Below are 23,456 nucleotides of genomic sequence, written 5' to 3'. Positions count from 1 at the left end.
GTCCCCAGCCTGCATCTTAGTGTGGCTCCTGGAGGGGCTTCTGTGGTGCCCACCGTGCAGGGGGCTAACGACCCCGTCCCTGCCTGCCCCTAGTGCCCTACGGGCTGTCCCTGCGCCTCGCCCGCCTTTGCACCGAGAACCTGCTGAAGCCTGACACCCGAGAATGTAACCAGCTGCGCCAGGAGGTGGAGGAGAACGTAAGGGCAGCCGGCTTCTCTGGGCGTGGGCGTGGCCTGGTGGGCGTGGCCTGGTGGGCGTGGCCTGGTGGGCGTGGCCTGGTGGGCGTGGCCTGGTGGGCGTGGCCTGGTGGGCGTGGCCTGGTGGGCGGCCGTGGAACCTGGATTTTCCCGGGTAGGAAGAGGGGCTTCCCTGGACATAAGCCTGGCGTGGAGTCCTACTGGGATCTGTTCCCTGTGAATTTCCTGAAGGGGATGGGGCGAAGGGCATGCCCGTGGGAAGGCCCCCCGCCAGCCCCGAGAGGTCCTCTGGGCCCGGAAGGCTCTGGGCGGTCTCACCAGGGCCCCAGCCTCACGGCCCTCCCTTGCCCGGCAGCTGAACGAGGTGTACAAACAGATCGCAGGCTCGCACAAGCTCCAGCAGACCAAGTTCCGGTGGGTCCTGGGTGCCCAGGGCTGGGCGGGGTAGCTGCCCCCGGGTCCACCTGGTTCACAGTTCCTGTTTTGTCCCCCACAGACAGCAGCCGAACGCCGGGAAAAAGTGAGTTGAAGACACGGGTGGGGCTGCCCCAGCCCCCCACCCCCCACCCCATTTCCATCCCATAGGAAAGGAAGGCCAAGTGTCTGTCTGGGGTTAGGACCTTCACTCAGGAAATACTGATGTGAAGCCCTCACTGTGAGCCAGCCCTGTCCAAACAGGCAGACAAGGGGCCGCAGGGACTGCTCAGGACTCGGTGGCCCTGTGCACACTGAGGCTTAGAGAGGCTAAGTAACTTGCCCGAGGTTACCTGTCTGTTCAGACATAGGGCCAGTTTGAACCCAGGCTTTAGCACCTACACCCTCAGCATCTTTGCTGCCCTGCATTTAGGGGCACATAGCCCCATTTCCCAGATGAGGTCACTGAGGCCCCGGGAGGCACAGGGGTTGGGCCGAGACTGCAGGGTGAGGTGGTGGGGCCAGCCTGGGCCTGCATGACTACCTGGATGGGCAGAAGACAGGCAGGAGGAGTGCACAGGGACAAGTGCCAGCCTCCCGGCCAGCCCGACACCTCCCACCTGCCCCCCTTCCCCAGGCAGGACCACACCATCGTGGACACGGTGCTGATGGCGCCCCGCTCAGCCAAGCAGTCCCTGCTGAAGCTGACGGAGAAGCACGTGGCACAGGGGTCCTTCCACGAGCTCAAGGTGGCCCCCGGTTACTACACGCTCACTGCAGACCAGGGTAAACGCAGGCTCCCCAGCAGCTCACCCTCACCTCCAACCCCGATGTGGCCCCTGCCTCCCATCTGACGGCCTCCAACACCCCCAGATGCCCGGGGCATGGTGGAACTCCAGGAGGGCGTGGAGCTGGTGGATGTTCGGGTTCCCCTCTTCATCCGGCCTGAGGACGACGACGAGAAGCAGCTGCTGGTGGAGGCCATCAATGTGCCCATGGGCACCGCCACCCTCGGCCGCCGCCTGGTAAACATCACCATCATCAAGGAACAAGGTCAGTCAGGGTGTGAGGAGCAAGGGGGAAAAGGGGTTCTGGAGCCTTTGTATTCAAGAGGAAGTGGGGCCTGGCTGTGTGGCCTGGGTAGGTCACTGAACCCCTGTGAGCCTTGGTTTCACCATCTGTGAAATGGTCTTCAGGCTCTTGTATGGGGTATGTGGTTATACAGCTCAGGAGCCTCTGTTATAATCGTGGGGTGCTGGGTTCCCCTAGAGCCATCCCAGATCCCTCCCGTTCCCTCCCTATGGCCTTGGAAGGAGGGAATTGAACGGGCCTCCCCAGGATGCCAGGACATCGGAGCAGGAAGGACCAGGGGCTTCATTTGCCCAGGCCTATCTAGAGGGTGGGCAAGGCCTGGCCATTGACACCTAGTTGCCCTCCCTACCCGCTCCCTGGACTCAGGACCTCTTCTGTTGTGCCCCCACCTGGCTTCCTTTCCCTGCCCTGACCCTTCTGGGATGTCTGTTGGACACTGGTCCAGCCCCCTCCACTTTTTCTGGAAAAATGTCCCATCCCCTTCCTCTGCCTCCCCAGAGAGTGGCAGGGTGAGGGGTGACAGACTCCTGGAGTCCGGTCGGGCTGGCCAGAGGGAGGGTGGGAGTAGAGAAGGGACTGAGGTTAGGACCCTCTGACTGTCCCGGGCCCCTTGCAGCCAGCGGGATAGTGTCCTTTGAGCAGCCTGAGTACCTGGTCAATGTCGGGGAGCAAGTGGCCCGCATTCCCGTCGTCCGGCGCATCCTGGACAATGGCAAGTCCCAGGTCTCGTACCGCACACAGGACAACACGGCGCAGGGCAACCGGGTAAGGCTCCACCGTGGGGTTGAGGGCACATCCCAGGGGCCCGGAGGGAGCAGGGCACGGCAGCTGTCTGGGTCTCTGGATGCGTGTGGTGGCCCAGGCTGGTCTCCCAAGGACCTGTCCACATGCTCCTGCCACCTGCAGCAGGGTGTTGTCTCGCTCACCAAAAGTGCCAGTGACACCCTAGGGGAGACCCCATCGCTGCCGAGACGGAGGCTGGGGACATGTCCAGACCATGCGTGTCCCCTTTCCAACGGAGAGAGACTCCCCGTCTGCCCGATCCAGGGGCTTTGGGTTTCTTGAGGTGAGATCACAGCCCTCATGTCCCTGGGCAGCCTCCCCACGGGCTGTCACTGCCCAGTAGGTGCTTTCAGGGCAGGGAGTGACCTGTGCGGGCTGGTGTCCCCTTTATCACTGGGCTCATCTCAGGGAGCAGCCAGATCCAGGTGGCGGACGTGCTTGGTTTGGCTTCCAGATGTGTTTGTGTTTCTGCGTTTATTGCCAACATTTAAAAACTAATAGTCCAATTGAAAATTAACTCAAAAGGCATTACAATCTAGCCCTGGCTGGTTTGGCTCAGTGGTTAGAGCGTCGGCCTGTGGACCAGAGAGACCCGGGTTCGGTTCCCGCTAAGGGCACGTACCTTGGTTGCAGTTTGTCCCCGGACCTGGTTGGGTCATATGGGTGGCAACCATTCGATGTGTCCCTTTCACATCGATGTTTCTCTCTCCCTCCCTCCCACTCTATCTGAACAAAATATCGAAAAATGTCCCTGGGTGAGGGTAAAAACAAAAAAAGGCAATACAATCTAGTCGTACTGGGCAGGGAGAATGCACTCAGCAGGTCCCAGCACCCAGCCACACCCGAATCTTCTTCCTCACCTGAGGACATTTTTGCATTTATCTTCAGATAAAGTAGGAGGGTGAGAAGGAGGAAGAGAGAGAAACATTGATGTGAGAGAGACACATCGACTGGTTGCCACCCACACAACCCCCTCCGGGCCGGAGACGAACTGCAACCGAGGTACGTGCCCTTAGCGAGAACCGAACCCAGGACTCTCCAGTTCCGGGCCGACGCTCTAACCACTGAGCCAAACTGGCCAGGGTGTGAATCTTCTTTTTATTGGAAGGAACAGTTTTTGTTACTGATTCAATGCTCCCAATAGAAATTCCAAAGAAGATTTTTTATGTCCAATGATTTTACTGAATAGGCCATAAGATACAAGAGAGTCTGGCTACCCTGTTAAGCTTTTATAAAATTGCTTGGGTGTTTAACTGTCTTTTTTTTTTTTTGGTACGTGCCCCTAGCGGGAACCGAACCCAGGACTCTCTGGTCCGCAGGCCGATGTTCCAACTGCTGAGCCAAACCGGCCAGGGCTGTTTAACTGTCTTTTAAACATTTGTCATTATTTCCCAACTTTTTCTTTTGAAAAACTTCAAACCTACTGAAAAAGTAGAAAAATGAATAAAATGAGCACATATGTACCCTTTACACACACCCACCAGTTGTTTGCATCTGCTCCCTCTCTTTCTATACAGATCTAGTTATACAGATACGGCTATAGTTATATCTTTACATCTGTGACTGCAGAGAGAAAGGAAGAGAGAGTCGTTTTGTTTAGTTCTATTTGCTGAGCTCGTCGAAGCCGTAGACTTCATGGCGACCCTAAACACTTCTGCAGTCTCTGCCGAGAGAGCAAGGTCATTCTGCAAAACAACGTCATTACCAAACTTAAGAACTTCACATCACACTCGTACCTATCAATTGGTCCATGTTCAGATCTCCCTGTGTTCACTTGTCCCCATGTGTGACTGCTTTTTCCCCAAACCAGGGACCAGAGCTGGCATTGTAGTTTGCTGCCAGGCGTCTTTCAATCCAGAGCAATTCCCCAGCTTTGTCTTTCATGACTTTTTTATTATTATTATTACTTTATTTTTTTTTTTAATTCTCACCATAGGATATTTTCCCATTTATCTTCAGATAGAGTGGGAGGGAGGGGGAGAGAGAGAAACATCGATGTGAGAGACACGTTGATTGGTCGCCTCCTGCATGACCCCAGCCAGGGCCAGGGACAAACTGCAACTGAGGTGTGTGCCCTTGGCCATACTCGAACCCATGACTCCTTGGTCTGTGGGCTGACACTCTAACTGCTGAGCCAAACCGGCCAGGGCCATGACTTTGACATTTTTTAAAATAATTTTTAGAGAGAGAAGAAGGGAGAGGGAGAGAGAGATAGAAACATCGATGAGAGAGAATATCGACCAGCTGCCTCCTGCATGCCCCCCAGTGGGTATGGGGCCCACAACCTAGGCATGTGCCCTGACCGGGGATCGAACCGGCGACCTCTTGGTGCATGGATCGATGCTCAACCAGTGAGCCACACTGTCTGGGCATACGTTGACATTTCTGAAGCACCACCCCACTCCCAGCCCACATCAATTGCCTTGCAGGCGACTCCTGCTTTTCTTACACTTACTGTCTCACTTTCTGGGTTTTGTAGCATTTGAATTTGCCTGGTAGGTTCAGTGGGCCTGACTAGCTGTGCCTGGGATTGGAATGTTAGTTTTGGAGCGCCACCTAGCGGTCTCACGTGAGGATTGCGCCCACTCACGTTTCAGTTGATTCACTGTGTGCACAGTGGGACACTCAGGAAAGCTCCCCGAGGCATTGACTGTAGAAAGCCACCCCTGGCCGGTTTGGCTCAGCGGTTGGAGCATCAGCCTGAGGACCAGAGAGCCCGGGTTCGGTTCCTGCTAGGGGCATGTACCAAAAAAAAAAAAGAAAGTAGAAAGCCAGAGTTGATGGAAGCATCCCACCCAGGAGGCAGGACCTGGGGGCTGGCAGGATCCTAGACTTCAGAGCCACAGTGTGGGGGACCTGAAAATCCTAGCTCCTCCGGAACGAGAGCCTGCCTGTGTTGGACTCTCTGGATCTGCTATGCACCCCTGTCTCTCTCTGTGCCAGAACCCAGAAAGTGGTTCAAATCCTGGCTCCACCACAACTACCTGTGTGAACTTGGACAAGTTTCTTCACCTCTGTGCCTCAATTTTTCTTTCTTTCTTTATTTATTTTAATCCTCACCCGAGGACATTTTTCCATTTTTTTGTTCAGGTAGAGTGGGAGGGAGAGAGAGGAACAGAGAGAGAGAGAGAAACATCGATGTGAAAGGGACACATCGAGTGGCTGCCACCCGCACGACCGACCAGGGCCGGGGACAAACTGCAACCGAGGTACGCGCCCTTAGCGGGAACCGAACCCGGGTCTCTCAGGACCGCAGGCCGACGCTCTAACCGCTGAGCCAAACCAGCCAGGGCTGTGCCTCAATTTTTCATCTATAAAGTGGGGACAAAATATTACTACCTCACACTGCTGTGAGGATGAAATGAGCTAATATTTGTAAAGTGACACACAAAAGATACCTGGGACAGCCTGTGCGTGGTGGTCTGCAGTAACCATGAGGTTGGGGTGGAGCATGCAGCTGGTCTGACCCCTTCCCGTTCCCAGGACTACATCCCCACGGAGGGCGAGCTACTGTTCCAGCCTGGGGAGGCCTGGAAGGAGCTACAGGTGAAGCTCCTGGAGCTGCAGGAGATGGACTCCCTCTTGCGGGGCCGGCAGACCCGCCGTTTCAACATCCAACTCAGCAACCCCAAATTCGGGGCCCGCCTGGGCCAGCCCCACTCGGCCACTGTCATCATTGGGGACCGAGGTAGGCAGAGCCAGGGTCCGTTTAAGCAGGTGGGGAGGGAAGGCTGGGGTCCTCTCCATGAAGGCTGCCCGTTTTAGCAAGTAAAAATGTAGGCCGTCCAGTTAAATTTCCATTTCAGATAAACGACGAGCACATTTGCAATATAAGTATATTCCATGCAGTATTGAGGCTATACTTACCCTAAGTGACGTATTTGTCATTTATTGGAAACTCCAGCATATCCTGCACCCTACTCTCAACCAGGGAGGCAGGGTTATTTGGCCACCATCCGCCTTAGTTTCAACTAAAATGCAGGTGTTTGCAGTTGGAGTGACACGATTAGTTCTGAGGGTTCCTTAGCCTCGAGTCTGTGAGCGAATCCCCAAGAGGAGGCTTATGGGAAAAACAGGAGTGGAGGGAGGATTCTCAGCAGAGGGGGGCAGGGTAGGGAGAGAAGGAGAAAATGTCCTCGTGTGGAACATTCCCTTGGCTGCCAAGGGAGAAAGAGAGGCAAACGATGTCCCTCCTCTTCCTCATTCCTCCATGGACCCTCCTGGGTCCCCTCCCAAGCTTGGTAAGGTACCCCGTGTGGCACCAGAGGGGGCACCAGCAGAGAGACTCTTCAGGGCAGGTATCAGCTGAGTGCAGTTGGTTGTTTTACTGGGTCTCCTGCGCCCCCTGGTGGTGAGAGTGGGTTCCTGTCCCCCTCAAAGAGGGGCTGTCTGAGCTGGCTGCCCCTCCTTGACTTCACCCTTTACAGAAGATCTGGACCTGACCCTCATGAACCAGACCCTGAAGTCACTCCCAGTCAGCAAGAGTGACCTGGGTGCCCCACAGAACCCCAATGCCAAAGCCGCCGGGTCTCGGAAGATCCACTTCAACTGGCTGCCCCCTCCTGGCAAACCGACAGGGTACAGGGTAAGGTGGGGCAGTGAAGGAGTGGGTGGTGAGGCCTGGCAACCACTGGGGAGGTGGCTTCCCAAGGCCAGAGCACCCTGAGGGGGAGCAGAGGGCATGCTTAGCCCCCATGGGCCGAGCACTGTTGGACAGGGGGAATGCCCTTCTGTGCCCAGGGAGCTATCAAGACATTTTCCCTCCCAAGCCCTGGCCGGTTTGGCTCAGCGGTTAGAGCGTTGGCCTGAGGTCCCGAGAGACCCGGGTTCGGTTCCTGCTGAGGGCATGTACCTCGGTTGCAGTTTGTCCCCGGCCCTGGTTGGTCACGCAGGAGGCAGCCATTCGATGTGTCCCTTTCACGTCGATGTTTCTCTCTCTCTCTCTCTCCCTCTCAAAAATTGGAAAAATGTCCTCCGGTGAGGATAAAAAAAAAAAAAAAAGACATTTTCCCTCCTTCCTGGAATGTGGTCCATCCCCCACCCAGGAGACACCTGCTTTGCTCCAGCCCCACTGTATGAACCTGGCAGGTCACCCAACACCTCAAAGCTTTGGTGTCTCATCTGTGCAAAGGGGAGAGTAGGGCAGGAGGTCACTGGGGGTGCACGCTGCTCTGGCACTTGAGGTTCCCCACTGACTAATCCCTCCCCTGGGTGCAGGTGAGGTACTGGATCCAGGGTGACTCTGAGGCCGATGCCCACCTGCTTGATAGCAAGGTGCCCTCGGTAGAGCTCACCAACCTGTACCCATACTGCGACTATGAGATGAAGGTGTGTGCCTATGGAACACAGGGTGAGGGCCCCTACAGCTCCTTGGTGTCCTGCCGCACCCACCAGGAAGGTGAGCCTCCCCTCCACCATCCACCCATCCTTGGTACCCTGATGCCTGTGCCCAGCCCTGCTCCACCACCTCCCGGACCTCCGCCCTCCCTCTGCCACTGACAGCTCTCTTCCTGCACTGTCCCCACCCCCAGTACCCAGTGAGCCGGGGCGGCTGGCTTTCAACGTCGTCTCCTCCACCGTGACCCAGCTGAGCTGGGCTGAGCCAGCCGAGACCAACGGCGAGATCACGGCCTATGAGGTCTGCTACGGCCTGGTCAATGAGGACAATCGTAAGGACCTTGACCCCTCCTTCGGCCCCAGGGGTGGCAGCCATGGAAGGAAAGGGGCAAAGACTGGGAGGGAGGCCACATTGTGCTGTTCCGTGGATGAACCCCCACTGGTTGCCTGAGACATCATTAGGCCAGGTTCCATCAGGTCAGGCCCAGAAGGCCTGAGATTATACACACGCAGTGGGGTCACAGGTAGGGGTGCCTTCCCATACAAGTCACGCGAATGGCTCATTTTTACACCGTCCCTGTAGGGCCAGAGTCAGGTTGCCAGATTTAGCAAATTGGAACAGGGCATCCTGAATTCCAGCTAAGCAAGTGTTTTAGTACATTTCGTGCAGTATTTTCTGGCAGCCCCGGCAGAAGCAGTCTGGGAAGGGAGGCAAGTGTACGCGACCCCTGCCAGTTGTCCAGATGAGAAAGCATCTGAGGGAAGTTGGTCCAACCCCTCACCTGGTTCAGGGACCTCCTCCTCGCACCCTCACCCCTGCTTGGTCAGGCGTATGACCTGTGTGCCCTCAGGCGGCCAGGCTCAGCACCCTGGGTGGCCCACTGGGCAGAGGGCAGCAGGGTTGGATTGTTCTGGGCATCAGGCTTGTGGCTCTTTACTAACCAGGCAGCCCAAGCACAACCTTCTCGGCAGCTGCGTCAGGTCCTTGGCTCACTCTGAGTTTACGACACCTGGTTCTTTACGACACCGAGTTCACGTTGGGGAGTCTCCTCTGACCCTGCCTTTAATCCCAGGAGTGACCTGTCCCGACAGAAGTCCCTGCCTGAGAGTGTCAGCCCGTGGCTTCAGCCTGGATGTGCAGGCAGCTTTCCCAGCCCGAGGGCATCAGCATGTTGGTGCCCTCTCCCCTTCTCCCACTAGCTGGCAGGGGGGCAAGGGGCTGGGCCAAGGGCAGCCGCCACCTCGAAGTGAGAGACCTCCGCAGGCTCACAGGTCTTCATCAGCCAGTTCTTTGAGCAACAGTTGTTCGCTGGGTGTGGATATTAAGGTTATGAGGTGTCCCTTTTCAGAGCCCTCCTTTGCACCTCTGGAAACTGGGATGTGTTCTGGTCTCCCGGGCGTCTTCCAACAGGGGAGGCCCTGTCTCGTCCTGTCTGGGCCTAGGGGTGGTGGCTCCCCCAGAGCCGCTTCGGTCTCCTTTCTCCCAGATCTGTGTGTCCACCCTTCTCGGTGTCAGGGGAGGAGACACTTGGCCTCTGCTCTCTGCTGATGTGACACTCAGTAGCACTGCACGGCTGCCACTCTACCCTGACACCCTGAGCTCCAGAAGCTTCCGCCCGCCCCGAAGTGCAGCTCCCCTGCGCTGGCCTCTCTCCTCCCATGCTTGCCACACGACCACAGGGCAGCAGGTGGGTGGTGGGCATTTCCAGGGCTCCGCCTTCACGTCCTCAGCAGAACATCTGGGGTCTGCTTGTGGACAGGGAGGCGTGCGTGCTGACAGTGCCCTCACCTCTGGGCGAGCCTCGCCCACAGAGGCACCTTGAACACAGGACTCCTTACCAATTAGTACAGGTGACAATGGATCCAACTTGTCTTGTCCTGATTCTGCCGCTCAACGTAGCAATGAGCCCTTCAGAGAGTCGGTGACACCTCTAAGCCAGTCACGCCCAGGTTCTCAGGGGTTGGCACACCGCGGGGTTCAGTAGCTGCTCCTCCCTGCCTTGTTCCCTGAGCCCCCTGGGCGCCATTCGGGTCCTGCTATGTCAGAGGCAGAGCTGGGACCAGGCCCGAACCTGGATGACCCCTCTGAAGCACTCTCCCTGCCCCAGGACCCATCGGGCCCATGAAGAAGGTGCTGGTAGACAGCCCCAAGAAGCGGATGCTGCTCATTGAGAACCTGCGGGAGTCCCAGCCGTACCGCTACACGGTGAAGGCGCGCAATGGGGCAGGCTGGGGGCCGGAGCGGGAAGCCATCATCAACCTGGCCACCCAGCCCAAGCGGCCCATGTCCAGTGAGTGGTGGGCGGGGAGGCTTAAGGCAGATGGGGGCTGGGGGTAGGGGACAGGAGGCCAAGGCTGTGGCCCTGGCTCACCCCCTCCCTCCCCTGCAGTCCCCATCATCCCCGACATCCCCATTGTGGACGCCCAGGGTGGGGAAGACTATGAAAACTACCTCATGTACAGCGATGAAGTTCTACGCTCCCCGTCTGGCAGCCAGAGGCCCAGTGTCTCCGATGACACAGGTGAGTGGGCTGTGACCCCTGAGAGGAAGGTGGTGGTTCTGGGTAGAGGGTGAAGCTGTCACTAGAGAGAACAAAGGGGCCAATGACCACTGGGCATAAAGGTCAAAACTGAAAGTCCTCTCTCAGGCCCAGAGGAATATTTGCAGAGCCAACAATGTGGCAGGCACAGAGGGGACAAAGCCAACGTGGCACACGTGCATCTACATGCACACCTGAGGCCAGGGAGGCAGAATGTGCTGGGGGCAGATGCTCAGACTCGTGCGGGTGTGCATGGACTCATGCCCACGGGGCCACGTGGAAACACAGCTTGGCGACTGAAATCTCACCAGCTGCGTCTTGGAGTCACCCTCAGGCGCCTCCAGGGAACAGGGATATGTGGGCAGAGGCGGGCATGGCCCAGGAGCCCCAGAGCAGCCGCTCACCCTGTTCCTTCTCCCTCCTTGATTCCTACACACTGTGGCGCAAAGAGCCCTCGGCCGGGACTCTTGGCTACGCAATTTTAGTTCCTGGTTCCACTGTGGGGACTCAGATAAATCACCTTCCCTCTCTGTGCCCGTCTTCTGAGCTGTGAAATGGGATGCCAGTCACACAGTGCCAGGGTGTCACACTCCCCAGGGTGTCTTTTCTTTCCATCCTTGTCTATGCCTCAGGCCCCAGTGAACACACACCTGTCCTAACAGGGCTGAGCTTGGGCTTAAGGAACCTAAGCCTGAGTCTTGAGAGGTGTCAGGGTATGACTCAGGTGTGCCCGTTCGAGGCTCCTAACACTACCTGTGAACATTCTGGCTTCTGGAACTGTCCCCAGGGAGCTGGACAGGGGGAGATCACTTTCTCCATTGTGCAGACAGGAAACAGGCTCAGAGCAGGGAGCCTTCACAGCTGGTGACAAAGCCAGGGCGACCCCACCTCCTGGCTGGTCCAGGGGTTCTTCCTCATCAGCTGCCACCCAGGCTGCATCGGCTCACGTGCAGGGCGCCGGCTAAAGGTCTTGCCTGTCGCCCAGCTCCCCGTCCCTGCAGTGCACCCACCCCACCCCCACCCCCACCTGGACCCCAAAGAGCCCGAGGACCGCCCACGCCGCGGCGCCAATGGCCTCCGCCCGCACCCTCCCGCGCCCACCGACGGTGCCAACGCGCCCTTCGTTGTTCCCAAGGCGCCGGCTGGAAGTTCGAGCCCCTGCTGGGGGAGGAGCTGGACCTGCGGCGCGTCACGTGGCGGCTGCCCCCGGAGCTCATCCCGCGCCTGTCCGCCAGCAGCGGGCGCTCCTCCGACGCCGCCGAGCCGCCCCGCGGGCCCCCGGACGACGGCGCCCAAGGGGGCGCGGGGGGAACAGTGGGGGAGGGAGGCGGCTTGGCCCGCGGCTCCGCGCCTGGGCCCCCCGGAGGTGACGCGCCCTGACCCCGCACCCACCGAGGCGCCCTCGTTGGCTGCCTCAGAGCCCCAGCCTGGGCTCGCTGTGCCCAGGCCGCCCATTAAGGAACTTCCCTTGCCAGGGGATGAGCCAGATGCCCCCCTCGCAGAGCCAGAGAACCCGCAGGGCTCTCCCCAAAGCAGGGCTGCCCCCAGGGGCAGTGACCTCGCTATGATGCCTGCCCAGCTGGGTGCAAACAACCTCCGAGGGCTGTTGTGGCCAGTGGGCAGGCCCCGCGAGCCCAGTGGAGCTCGGGAAAGGCCTCGGGACGGCAGGCAGGCGTTGGGCTCTGCCAGGGTAGGGCCGACTGCAGGGGCAGTGAGTCCCTAGCTGGGGCCAGCAGTGTTCACACGGTCCATAGTGGCATCCTGCTTGGCCAGAGAATGCGGGTTGCAGAAGCCTGTGTGGCCCCTTGGACTCCTCAGGGACATTGGGTCCCTGTCCCTTGTGGGCCAAGGGAGGCTGGTTGTATTTATGCCAAGGCCTCTAGAGAGGAGATAGGTGATCCCGGAATTCCAGGGCCACCAGGTCGGGTGCTGGCCTGTCCAAGTGACCCTGTTCTCCTCTGCAGAGCACCTGGTAAATGGGCGGATGGACTTTGCCTTCCCGGGCAGTGCCAACTCCCTGCACAGGATGACCACCACCAATGCCGTCTATGGAACCCACCTGAGCCCACACCTGCCCCACCGAGTGCTGAGCACATCCTCCACCCTCACGAGGGACTACCATTCACTGACCCGCACAGAACACTCGGGCACGCTGCCCAGGGACTACTCTACCCTCACCTCCCTCTCCTCCCAAAGTGAGTGCCCGTCACCAACCCTGCCTCTCCTGCTGACCTTATCCCTTCCAGCTCCAGGAGGCGCAGGCTGCTGGCCTGCTGGCCCCCTGCCCATCCTCCAACACAGGCTTCCTGCCCCCTCACTCCTGTTTTGTCCCACCCTAGGCCTCCCTCCCATCTGGGAAGACGGGAGGAGCAGGCTTCCGCTGTCTTGGGCCTTGGGGGCCTGGAGTCGGGCTCAGATGAAGGGGTTGCCCCCTTTCAGGGACTCATCAGGCTCTATAATCCTGGCTGGGCAGCCAGCAGCGCCTTCTTGGGGCCCAGGTAGTACAGGGTGGCCGTCCACAGCTGTCCTGCTCCATCTATCATCCGTGGCCCGCTGCAGTCACTGCCTATGACACCACCGTTTCCTCCATTCCATCCACATCAGCGCTGATGCCTAACATCAGGGGGGCTGGGCTGGGGCACGAGGCGCCTGGCCGGCTGAGGGGCGGGGGGCTCACGCTTGCCCTCTTGCACAAGCGGGGCCCACACGCACTCTGAGGACATGCGGGAGGTGCTGGGTGGCCTGGACAGGGTGTTGCAGAGTGAGTGAACCACCTGGCCAGCAGTCAGGACAGCTGAGGTCAGGCGTTGAACTAGGACTCCTGCTCAGGGACCCCTGACCCAGGCTGACTGTGGCCTCTTGCGTCCAGGTTCCCGCTTGGCTGCAGGTGTGCCCAACACACCCACCCGGCTGGTGTTCTCAGCCCTGGGGCCCACGTCTCTGAAAGTGAGCTGGCAAGAGCCGCAGTGTGAGCGGGCGCTGCAGGGCTACAGCGTGGAGTACCAGCAGCTGAACGGCGGTGAGGCTCGGCCGCACGCGGGCTGTGGGGAGTGGCCTAGTCAGACCTGGGGCCGTGCTGGGACGCGCGGGGCACGTAGCCGTGGCAGGAATCCACCCAAGTCCCTTGAACACTGAAGTCCCACCCACCCACACTGTCCTGCATTGCGTCCTCTCTTCTGAGTCCTCATCCACCTCCCTGGGACTCTCCAGGTTATTCCCTATGCTAGGTTTTGCCCGACGAGGCCTCACCGGCCTTGCGACCCAGGGCCTCTGCCGGCCTAGACGCCTTAGCAGGAACTGAGAAGGGGCACTTCTCTGGGCAGACACATTCAGGGCAGCAGGGCCTGGGCCCATAAACAGCCAGAACATAGATGGGGTTTCAGGCCCCACTCATCCCTGTATAGTGTACAGCGTGAACAGCCGTACCGTGCCAGGCTGACCCCAACCCGCAGCTAATCCTGGGAGGGTGATGACCAGGTCTTGGCAACAGCCGAGGGGAGGGTCAGGCCAGGAGTAGGAATAAAGCTGCTCCCGCCCCGCCCTCAATCCAGGTGAGCTGCATCGGGTCAACATCCCCAACCCCAGCCAGACTTCCGTGGTGGTGGAAGACCTCCTGCCCAACCACTCCTACGTGTTCCGTGTGCGGGCCCAGAGCCAGGAAGGCTGGGGCCCAGAGCGTGAGGGCGTCATCACCATTGAGTCACAGGTGCACCCTCAGAGCCCACTCTGCCCCCTGCCAGGTGAGTTCCTCCCACTCCCCCATGGCTGCCCCCTCCCACCCTCCCTCCCGCTGACCCCTTCCCTCTGCTGCCCCCAGGCTCTGCCTTCACTCTGAGCACACCCAGCGCCCCAGGCCCACTGGTGTTCACCGCCCTGAGCCCCGACTCATTGCAGCTGAGCTGGGAGCGGCCGCGCAGGCCTGATGGGGATATCCTGGGCTACCTGGTGACCTGTGAGATGGCCCACGGAGGAGGTGCTGCCCGCCCCAGGGACAGGGGTGGCCAGGGGAAGGGCGGAGAGGGAGCCAGGGAGGCTAAAGGCATGTCCCCTGCTCAGAGCCAGCCACCACCTTCCTGGTGGACGGCGACAGCCCCGAGAGCAGGCTGACAGTGCCGGGCCTCAGTGAGAACGTGCCCTACAAGTTCAAGGTGCAGGCCAAGACCACCCAGGGCTTTGGGCCGGAGCGTGAGGGCATCATCACCATCGAGTCCCAGGATGGAGGTAGGGCTCCTTGCCCCCTCCCTACCCCATCCTTTCTCTGACCGCACCGTCTTGCACCGCCCCCTGAGTGGCTCATCTGTCCTCTAGGCCCCTTCCCACAGCTGGGCAGCCACTCCAGGCTCTACCAGCACCCGCTGCCAGGCGAGTACAGCAGCATCACCACTACCCACACCAGCACCACCGAGCCCTTCCTGCTGGGTGAGTTGCCGGGTTGGGGCTCCTGACGTTCCTGGGGGAGCACGGAACTAACAGAGGAAGAGGGCAGGGACCTAGACAGGGTGCTTCAACATGTCTTCCCTTGTAGATGGACTGACCCTGGGGTCCCAGCACCTGGAAACAGGTGGCTCCCTCACCCGGCATGTGACCCAGGAGTTTGTAAGCCAGACGCTGACCACCAGTGGGACCCTCAGTACCCAGGTGGACAAACAGTTCTTCCAGACCTGAGCTCCCCACCCCGACCAGGTGTGTCCTAGAACCTAGGCCCCCACTGCCCCCTCCCCTCCCTGGTGCTGACTCAGTTACACCATCCTTGGACCCTGGCGGCCCCACCCACCCACTTGCTGATCACAGGGCCACTGCCTCTGGGAGTAGGTGTCCTCTTGCCGGCATGAAGGGGGCACAGGTCCTGGCAGGCCCTTCTGGCTGCCCCTACCCACCTGACCCTAGCACATTTGTAACCAAAGAGCTGAGACCAGCATGACGAGGCCCCAGCTTTGTTCGGCACGTAATAAAAGATTTTGCTACTGCTTGGCTCTGCCTGTCTGTTCTCCCGGGGCCTGCCCAGAGCAGGGGAGCGGTTCTGACACCCACCCTTCTCTGATGGCCAAGCACACACCCACCTCGAGAGGCAGGTGGGTATTTGTGGTCTGAGGCACAAGTTTATTGAGCACCCAGATGCAGTGGGCAGATGCCAGAGGCACGGAGCTTCCTGGCTTGCTGTGTGGCAGACCAGGGCCGCAGCGGGCCGTGGCGGGGCAGCACCTCACAAGTGCAGCACCTTGGCACCGTCAGCCGCCTGGGAGAGGTAGAAGGTGGCCGTACCACTGTACTGCGCCTGTGGGAGAGGTAAGGTCTGAGCTTGCAGGGCCCTGGGAACCTGCTCCCGCCACCCCCACCCCAGGCCCCGGCCCCGCCCACCTGTATGTGCTGCATGGCTTGGGAAGCGGTAGAGGCCTCCAGCAAAGTCACTGTGCAGCCACCGAAGCCACCGCCTGTCATGCGACTGCCATAAACCCCGGGTGCAGACAGCGCAGCCTGCACCAGCTCGTCCAGCTCCGGGCAGCTCACCTCATAGTCATACCTGCAGAGGAGACAGGAGGGGTGGGCTTGGGACCAACCCCCAGCCCTGGGGACAGCCTGTGCCCAGGGGCCTCACCTGAGGGAGCTGTGACTCTCCACCATGAGCCGGCCAAAGGCTCTGTAGTCACCCCGATGGAGGGCGGCTGCTGCCTGGGCCGTGCGCCTAATCTCTCCCACGACGTGCCGCGCCCGCCGGAAGCCCTCCTTGCTCACCAGCTCTCTGCCAGCTGCGGAGGAAAGGGGTCAGCAGACCCCCACCCACCGTGGAGGGACCCTGCGGACCCTGGGGGACGGGACACCACGGCGCCAGGACAGGGGAGCCCCCAGTTGGAAACCTGGCTCTGACAAGGCTGTAGGTAGAACCGTGGGCTGCTCACTAAGCTTTCAGCCCCTCCCCTCAGCTGTCTAGCGGGACACCCGCCTGATTTGATAACACACAGAGCTCCCAGCAGGGCGCCTGGCCCAGTGGGTACTCAGTAACCAGCAGTTAGTCCCAGACTCTTGGTGCTTCCAAGGAGAGTGGGACACAACGGTGCCTTCAAGAGGCCACACAGAGCAGGAGGGAAGAAATCCTGCTGTTACTCTGTCACAACCATAGGGCCTCCGAGGGCTGGGGCTCCAGGGCACAGGGCACACTAGGAACCAGAGGCTGCCCCTCCAGCGAACGCAGAGGGGAAAGGGCAAGCCGCAGCCCCAGGTGTCTGGCTACTTAGTTCCGTGTGCGGGTGCCACAGAGGTTTGGGAGGAAGGGAGGGACGGAGCTGGGCTAGGAGACAAGTGAGCACCTTGGGCAGAGGGCCCAGGCCGGGAGGTGGGTGCCAGGAGCCCAGCCCACAGCTGTGAAACAGACCAACAAGGGTCCCGGTGTGGGGAGGGACAGGACGGGACAGAGGTCAGAGATGACTGGGAGGGGGTACAGTGAGGTCTTAGAGGTGACTCTGAGGTCTCGAACAGGAGGGAAAAGGCCAAGGGAATCACAGACAAGGGGAGTCAGGAGAAGCTCGTGGGGAGAAAGCCAGGTAAAGGCTGCAGGACCCCAGGTGGGGAGGGGCTGCGGGCTCAGAGCCAAGTCCAGGGAGCCGCGGTGGCTGGAGCCGTGTGCCGAGGACAGAGCCTGGTGCAGCCGGCAGAGAAACAGGACCGTGAAGGAGCAGATCCAGCGCTGAGGGGGAGGGCAGGGCCACCACAGGTTTATGTGGGGAGCCCCTGGGAGACTTGTTATGGCAGGTGACAAGGGAGGGGGCAGGCAGATTCAGAGGCTTGAAAAATGAGTGATGAAAAAATGGGGGTGATAAGCATTAGATATTCTTCCAAGATTGGCAGGAGAACCCATTTTGGGAGGGAAACTGGGCATGTTTCACAGAACTGGGGGAGCCAGGCAGAGGCCAGGAAGGAGGGAGGTGTCAGAGTGGGTGGGGGTGGCAGGCAGGACTCTGGAGAAGGCAGAGGCCGGCACTGCCCCCGAGGTAGAGGGAGTGCCCCAGGAGTGGTTCAAGAGGGCTGGGGGTGGGGGGCAAGTGTTCAGGTGTGAGCACCTCGGCCAAGGTCACCGGCACAGAACAGATGGGGCCAGTCTGAATGTGACAGTTCACCAAGGACAAGATGGTCCCTTGGAGCTGGTCAGTATCCCTGAAATGGGCACACGCACAGCCAGGAAGGGCACAGCACCCACCAGCAGCAGCATGGTCTGGGAGTTAAGAATGTGGACTTGTGACGCTAACGTGTCTGGGTTTAAGTCTCAGCACTGCTACATTCCCCATAAAAAAAAAATAATCTGACCTGGCTGGTTTGGCTCAGTGGTAGAGCGTCAGCCTGCGGACCAATGAATCACGGGTTCGATTCTGGTCAAGGGCATGTACCATGGTTGCGGTTTGTCCCCAGCCCTGGTCGGGGCCGTGCGGGAGGCAACCAGTCAATGTGTCGCTCTCATATTGATGTTTCTCTCTCTCTCCCTCCCATTCTGTCTGAAGATAAATAGAAATATATCCTCGGGTGAGGATTAAAAAAAATAGTAATAATGATAGTATCTACTCTACAGAACTGTTAGAGAATTAAATGAGTTAATATTTATATAACCTTCAAAATTTTAAATAGACTACCTTCTGGCGATGTGTATCAGAATGCTAAAAACACGTGTATCTCCTCATTCTATAATCCTGCTCCTAGGAATCTAATCCTAAGAAAAAGAGAATGCAGTCTGGTCGGTGTGGCTCAGTGGTTGAGCATCGACACTGCACCAAAAGGTCACCGGTTCAATTCCAGGTCAGGACACATGCCCAGGTTGTGGGCCTGATCTCCAGTGGGCAGCATGCAGGAGGTAGCCAATCGATGTTCTCTCTCATCCATGTTTCTCCCTCTCCCTTCCTCTCTCTCTAAAATCAATAAAGAAAAAAAAATTTAAAGAAAAAGAATTCAGTCTGGCAGGTGTGGCTCAGTGGCTGAGCATCGACCCATGCACCAAGAGGTCGCCGGTTCGATTCCCAGTCAGGACACATGTCCAGGTTGTGGGTCTGATCCTCAATGGGGGGCATGCAGGAGGCGGCCAATCAATGTTCCCGCTCATTGATGTTTCCATCTCTCTCTCCCACTCACTTCCTCTCTCTCTAAAATCAATAAAGGAAAAAAATTTTTAAAAAAAAGAAAAAGAATTCAGAGAAAGACTTATGGATAAAACGTTCATCATGGTGTTAGGTGTGATTATCAGAAAGTGGTTAAGTAAATTATCATGTACCTGGATGGTGGAATATTATGTAGCTTTAAAAAAGCCATGTTGCCCTGGCCGGTTTGGCTCAGTGGTTGGAGCATCGGCCCGCGGACCAGAGAAGCTGGGGTTCAGTTCCCGCAAGGGGCACATACCTCGGTTGCAGTTTGTCCCCGGCCCCAGTTGGGGTCGTGTGGGTGACAGCCACTCGAAATGTCTCTCTCACATCAATGTTTCTCTCTCTCTCTTCCTCCCTCTCTATCTCAAGATAAATGCAAAAAGGTCCTCCGGTGAGGATAAAAAACAAACAAACAATAAAAAAGCCATGTTGATGGGTCTTTCATGGCATAGAAAAATGTTAAACATTTTTAAAGGGGGACAGTGACAATATTGTTTATGCTCAACTTTGAAAATTTAGATGTAGAGAAACATTAGAAGAAAATACGCTAAAAAGCTAATGGTAGCTATCTCTGGGTAGTGGCCTTATAGCATATTATTTTCTTCTTTGTACTTGTCTACAATTCTCATATTAGGAAAAACAATATTACGATTTCAAGCAGCCCTGCTGAAGTGGGAGCCCTAGGTTAATAGGTTTGGGCGAGTGGGCAGAGCATGGCAGAAGTCCTGGAGAAGAGGCACTAGCAGCCCCGGCAGGGTGCCCAGCTATCTCCAGAGTGCACCCAGCAAGTTCTCACCCTCCAGCTCCTCCATCTGCACCTCCCGAAGGCTCTCTTTGCCCAGTGCCCGGGCCACTTCTTCACACTGGCGCCGCCGCAGGGGGTACTCACTGGAGCCCAGTGAGTGGCGGACGTTGGAGTTGGTGATGAGCACAGCCAGCTTGGGGTCTGACAGTGGCACCAGGCTTGTCTCCAGGGACCTGGGATGGAGTTGGAGTGGGGAGATGACAAGGCCAAGTGTCTGCTGGCCATGGCCCACAGTGGGCATGCTCTGCCCAGAAGTGCCACCAAGAAGTGGGGGGATTCAAGGGCAGCCCCTAACCTGCAGTCAATAAGCAGTGCGTGGTCTTTCTGTGCCAGCAGAGCGATGAGTTGGTCCATGATGCCACAGGGCACCCCTGCAAAGCTGTGTTCGGCCTGCTGACACACCTGGGCCCGGGCAGCTATTGTCCCCGAGTCTGTGGCACAGGGTGAGATGGGGAGACTGGGGCCCAGGAAGGGGCACAAGGAGCAGGTAGGTGGGAGCAGTTCCAATAATACTCCAGAGAGGCTCCCCACCCCCCCTCGGAAAGCCACAGCAAGAGAAGCTCTGACCACAAGCAGACTCAGGGAAGGAAGGCTGGGTTGGGAGCTGGGTTCTAGGAGGTACCTGGGCAGAGCTGCTGCAGGAAGGTGTACGTGGCCACTTCCAGGGCTGCCGAGCTGGACAGCCCACCCCCCAGGGGCACTGAGCTGACCACCACTGCACTGAAGCCAGGGAGAGGGGCAGCTGCAGGGGAAACGATGGGTGATGATAAGTTGGGCTGTCTGGGAGGATGGGCACATAGTGTATTTTGTTATGCAGTGAGGCAACTGCCTGGTGACTGCTTCCAGGATGTGTCTCAATTGTCAAAGGCCACCAACCCGCTGGGTTAAGGGGCCCATGGCCCTCCATCCTTCTGCCCCGAGGTTCCTGGGACAGTCTTGCTAGTTCTCCTGGTTTAGGGCTCTGGAGGCCAACAGGTTAGGGTTTGAATCCTGATTCCTCCAATCATGTAATGGGCAACCCAGAGCAAATTCTGGACCCTCTCGGGACATGTTTCTTGATCTGTACAAAGGGATGCTCTACCCTGCAAACCTACCCCACAGTGGATTAGAATGAGCTAATGGGTTTTATGGCTGAGAGGTAGTGCTCTTGGTAACTGAACTTGACTCAGACCTGGTCCCATACCTGGGTAGTGTTGAATCACTCCCTTAACATAGTTGGCCCACCGGGGGATCCCAGGCTCCAGTGACCGCTGGGCTGTGGGCAAGGGAAACTGCAGCCGCCTGGGCTCATCAGCATCCTCAGAGGAGGTGAGGAGGGAGACAAGGCCATCTGCCCGGGGGCTGCCCACAATCACGGTCACCAGCTCCAGAGCCTGGTAGGAGAGACAAAGTGTATGCAAAGCTTCTGCCAGCTAATGGATGAGGCCCCTGCAATACTCAAGTCCTGAAAAATGTGGGTCCTGGGTCAGACAGGAGGGTGACCAGGCTCAACAGGAAAGGAACGACAGTGTCTCAGGGAAAAGCCTGAGTGCTGAGCTGGCCTTGGGGGCTTAGGCCCTGCCCCCTGGATTTTCAGAGGCAGGATCAGTGCTGAGTACAAACCTGGACTCTGCCCTCAGTGGGTGAGGGCTTCCAGCTGTGGGGAACAGGGGAGAACTCAAAAGAAAAACCGAATCAGAGGAGCTCCATCTGATGCCTTCCCGTGTTGGGGTGGCCACAGGTGTGCTGTACCCACTCACTTGCCAAGATGCAGGACTTGTGTGATGGGGTGGAAAGAATCCCTGGCTGAGAGCTGGGGGGCCTGAGTTCAGTCGAAGCCTCACCAAGCACCAGCTGTGTGACCTTGAGCAAATCACTAGGCCACTCTGGGACTGTTTCCCCTTCTGTAAATTGACAGGGTTGAACCAAGAGGCTCTGGGCTATTTCCCGCAGGGTCTGCAGGGCCAGAGTCCAAAGCACTTCCTTCCATGTGCAACACACAGGGGGCATCGGATTTGGAGGTGGCTCCCAGGTTGCTAGCAAAGATCAGCAGTCCACAGAGGGCGTGCTTGAGCGAAAAGGCGTCGGCACACCCCCTCCCAGCGCACTTCCTCGCGAACTCCCGCTTCCTCCCTTCCTACTTGGGGAATACCCCGTCCCAGGGTCTCTCCCACGTGCCGGTCCCCCAGACCGGCTGCAGCTGAAATGCGGCTCGGGGACAAGGCGCCTCTCCACGCCCATCAGGCCTGCCCTTCTGGCGGGGCGGCCGGCGCCCCAGGAGCGGCTCGGGTCCCCTCCCAGCCCCTCACCATGGGCAGCACCAGGCCCTGGTTGTAGTCCGTGTGCTCCCCGATGAGGTTGACGCGGCCCGGCGCCGACACCGCCAGCTCGGGCTCGGCCCCGAACTCTTCCCGGAACGCCCTCCGGGCCTCGGCCAGCAGCTCCCCGACCGGGGGTTGTCTCGAAGCAGCCATGACGCTCGCCTCGCAGCTCGGCGGGCGCAGCCAGGCAGCGCTGGATGCTCGGAGGCGGGGCCGCGGCGGGTGGCGTGCATTCCTGCACTCTCCGCCCCGCCCCGCCGGCCTCGCCCCGCCCCGCCCCGCCCCGCCGGCCCCGCCCCCGCCCCGCTGGCCCCGCCCCGGACGCGCTGGCCTCACCGCGCCCCGCCCCGCCGGCCCCGCCCCGGAAGCGCTGGCCTCGCCCCGCCAGCCCCGTTGGCCCCGCCCCGGACGCGCTGGCCTCGCCGCGCCCCGCCCCGCCCCGCCGGCCCCGCTGGCAACGGCCCGCTGGCACCGCCCCTCCGGCCGCGGCCCGGCCCGGCCCTGCTGGCCCCGCCCCGCCTGCTGCTCCAGTCCTGGTCCTCTTGTGGGGGGCGGGGCGCCGGACTTTGGGAAGGACCGCTGGGCGCCCACTTGAGTGGGTACGGCCCAGAGTAGTATTTGCGGGACTGGGAGGTCTGAGCTGCCCTTCCCTGGCTCTGTGCCCATCCCCACCCGCCTACAGGCAGAGCGACCCAGCTGCCATTCAGCCGACGTGGGTGTCCCAGAGAGATCTTCTAGGTCCTAGAGTCCTGCAGCTGTGAGAGGTCACCAGCCCCTGGTGATGGGTCTCTAAGAGGGTGGCCTGGCACTCAGTGTAAATAGCGATAAAGCCAAGTTTGGTGGTGACCAGGGAGTTACTTTCTCCAGACTCCTTTCCTAGGGTGGACACACTGTCACAGCTCCTAGCTATGGAGGGCTGGAGGAGGGTGGCAATAGACAGCAGTGTGCCCAGCCCCTCGTGGAAGGACCTACCATAGCTGCTAAGGTAGGTTGGGCTGTTGATCTGCACAGGGGCTCTTGAGGGCTGAGAAAAATGGTGGGGTGGAGGGTGGTAGAGGGTGACAACTAGAGGTACTGAGTTCTCTTTGTGGTGAGGCAAATGCTGTAAGATCCACTGTGGTGATGGTTGCACGTATCTGTGAATATATTAAAACCACTGAGTTGTACACTTTTTTTTCTTTATTGATTTTTAGAGAGAGGAAGGGAGAGGGAGAGATAGAAACATCAAAGAGAGAACATGATTGGCTGCCTCCTCCATGGCCCCCACTGGGGGTTTGGCCCACAACTTGTGCATGTGCCCTGATCGGGAATCGAACTGGCAACCTCTTGGTGCATGGATTGACACTCAACCATGAGCCACACTGGCCCCGCTGAGTTGTACACTTTAATCGGATGAACTGTATGGTGTGTGTAGTATATCTTGGGGCTGGTTGAAATGGATTTCAACTCACAAGCCATGCCTCCCAAAGAGGCACCATACTGTTGGGGCAGCAGTGAGGGAAGCAACCCCTTCTTCAGGAATCCTCTCCCCATCCCGGCTTTGATGTCCAACAGACCTGAGCCCCAATCTCTTCCCTTGCTACAGTGTGATCTCAGGCAGATGACTGGACCTCTCTGAGCCTTGGTTTCTCATCTGTAAAATGAGGCTAGTGATTCCCCTCTAACAAAATGTTATAATAGGAACGAATGGGATCATCTTTATTGAGTGCCCAGCCCAATACTTAGCACTTAGTAAACATAGAATAAACGTTTGCTACACAGGGGTGGGAAACCTTTTTCCTACCGAGGGCCATTTGAATATTTATAACATCATTTGCGGGCCATACAAAATTATCGACTTAAAAATTAGCCTGCTATATTTGGTCAGG

General features: G+C 58.7%; 2 protein-coding genes across 4 annotated transcripts in view; one reads left to right on the top strand and one right to left on the bottom strand.

Annotated features, from left to right (window-relative positions):
- Positions 1-15,324, top strand: part of ITGB4 (integrin subunit beta 4) — a 30,510-nt gene extending 15,186 nt beyond the window's left edge. The window contains exons 21-40 of one of the 2 annotated variants that reach the window (XM_036269131.1): positions 94-197; positions 553-611; positions 694-717; positions 1,249-1,397; positions 1,485-1,664; positions 2,320-2,468; positions 5,970-6,174; positions 6,914-7,071; positions 7,704-7,884; positions 8,018-8,155; positions 9,932-10,114; positions 10,214-10,345; positions 11,499-11,729; positions 12,328-12,558; positions 13,233-13,382; positions 13,915-14,103; positions 14,181-14,336; positions 14,420-14,584; positions 14,672-14,782; positions 14,889-15,324. In XM_036269131.1, coding sequence (XP_036125024.1) covers positions 94-197; positions 553-611; positions 694-717; positions 1,249-1,397; positions 1,485-1,664; positions 2,320-2,468; positions 5,970-6,174; positions 6,914-7,071; positions 7,704-7,884; positions 8,018-8,155; positions 9,932-10,114; positions 10,214-10,345; positions 11,499-11,729; positions 12,328-12,558; positions 13,233-13,382; positions 13,915-14,103; positions 14,181-14,336; positions 14,420-14,584; positions 14,672-14,782; positions 14,889-15,028 — 3,035 coding nt within the window. In that variant the 3' untranslated portion in view covers positions 15,029-15,324. The remainder of the gene's footprint in view (positions 1-93; positions 198-552; positions 612-693; positions 718-1,248; positions 1,398-1,484; positions 1,665-2,319; positions 2,469-5,969; positions 6,175-6,913; positions 7,072-7,703; positions 7,885-8,017; positions 8,156-9,931; positions 10,115-10,213; positions 10,346-11,498; positions 11,730-12,327; positions 12,559-13,232; positions 13,383-13,914; positions 14,104-14,180; positions 14,337-14,419; positions 14,585-14,671; positions 14,783-14,888) is intronic. The other variant, XM_036269130.1, reaches the window with a different exon arrangement.
- Positions 15,325-15,476: 152 nt separating this feature from the next.
- On the bottom strand, positions 15,477-21,821 carry GALK1 (galactokinase 1). 2 transcript variants are annotated; one of them, XM_036268787.1, is made up of 8 exons: positions 21,577-21,821; positions 20,472-20,661; positions 19,911-20,030; positions 19,584-19,719; positions 19,280-19,461; positions 15,960-16,110; positions 15,722-15,884; positions 15,477-15,638 (listed from the first exon to the last, which is right to left on the bottom strand). In XM_036268787.1, exons 1-8 carry the CDS (start codon positions 21,739-21,741, stop codon positions 15,567-15,569), a joined length of 1,179 nt encoding a protein of 392 aa, XP_036124680.1. In that variant the 5' UTR covers positions 21,742-21,821; the 3' UTR covers positions 15,477-15,566. The 2 variants fall into 2 exon arrangements, with proteins under 2 accessions (XP_036124680.1, XP_036124681.1); XM_036268788.1 differs by having other exon boundaries at positions 19,373-19,461; positions 21,577-21,765.
- Between the last annotated feature and the right edge of the window lie 1,635 nt (positions 21,822-23,456).

Source organism: Molossus molossus, unplaced genomic scaffold (assembly GCF_014108415.1).
Source record: "Molossus molossus isolate mMolMol1 unplaced genomic scaffold, mMolMol1.p scaffold_m16_p_19, whole genome shotgun sequence".
NCBI lineage: Eukaryota > Metazoa > Chordata > Mammalia > Chiroptera > Molossidae > Molossus > Molossus molossus.
This window is presented reverse-complemented; position numbering and strand designations above follow the sequence as displayed.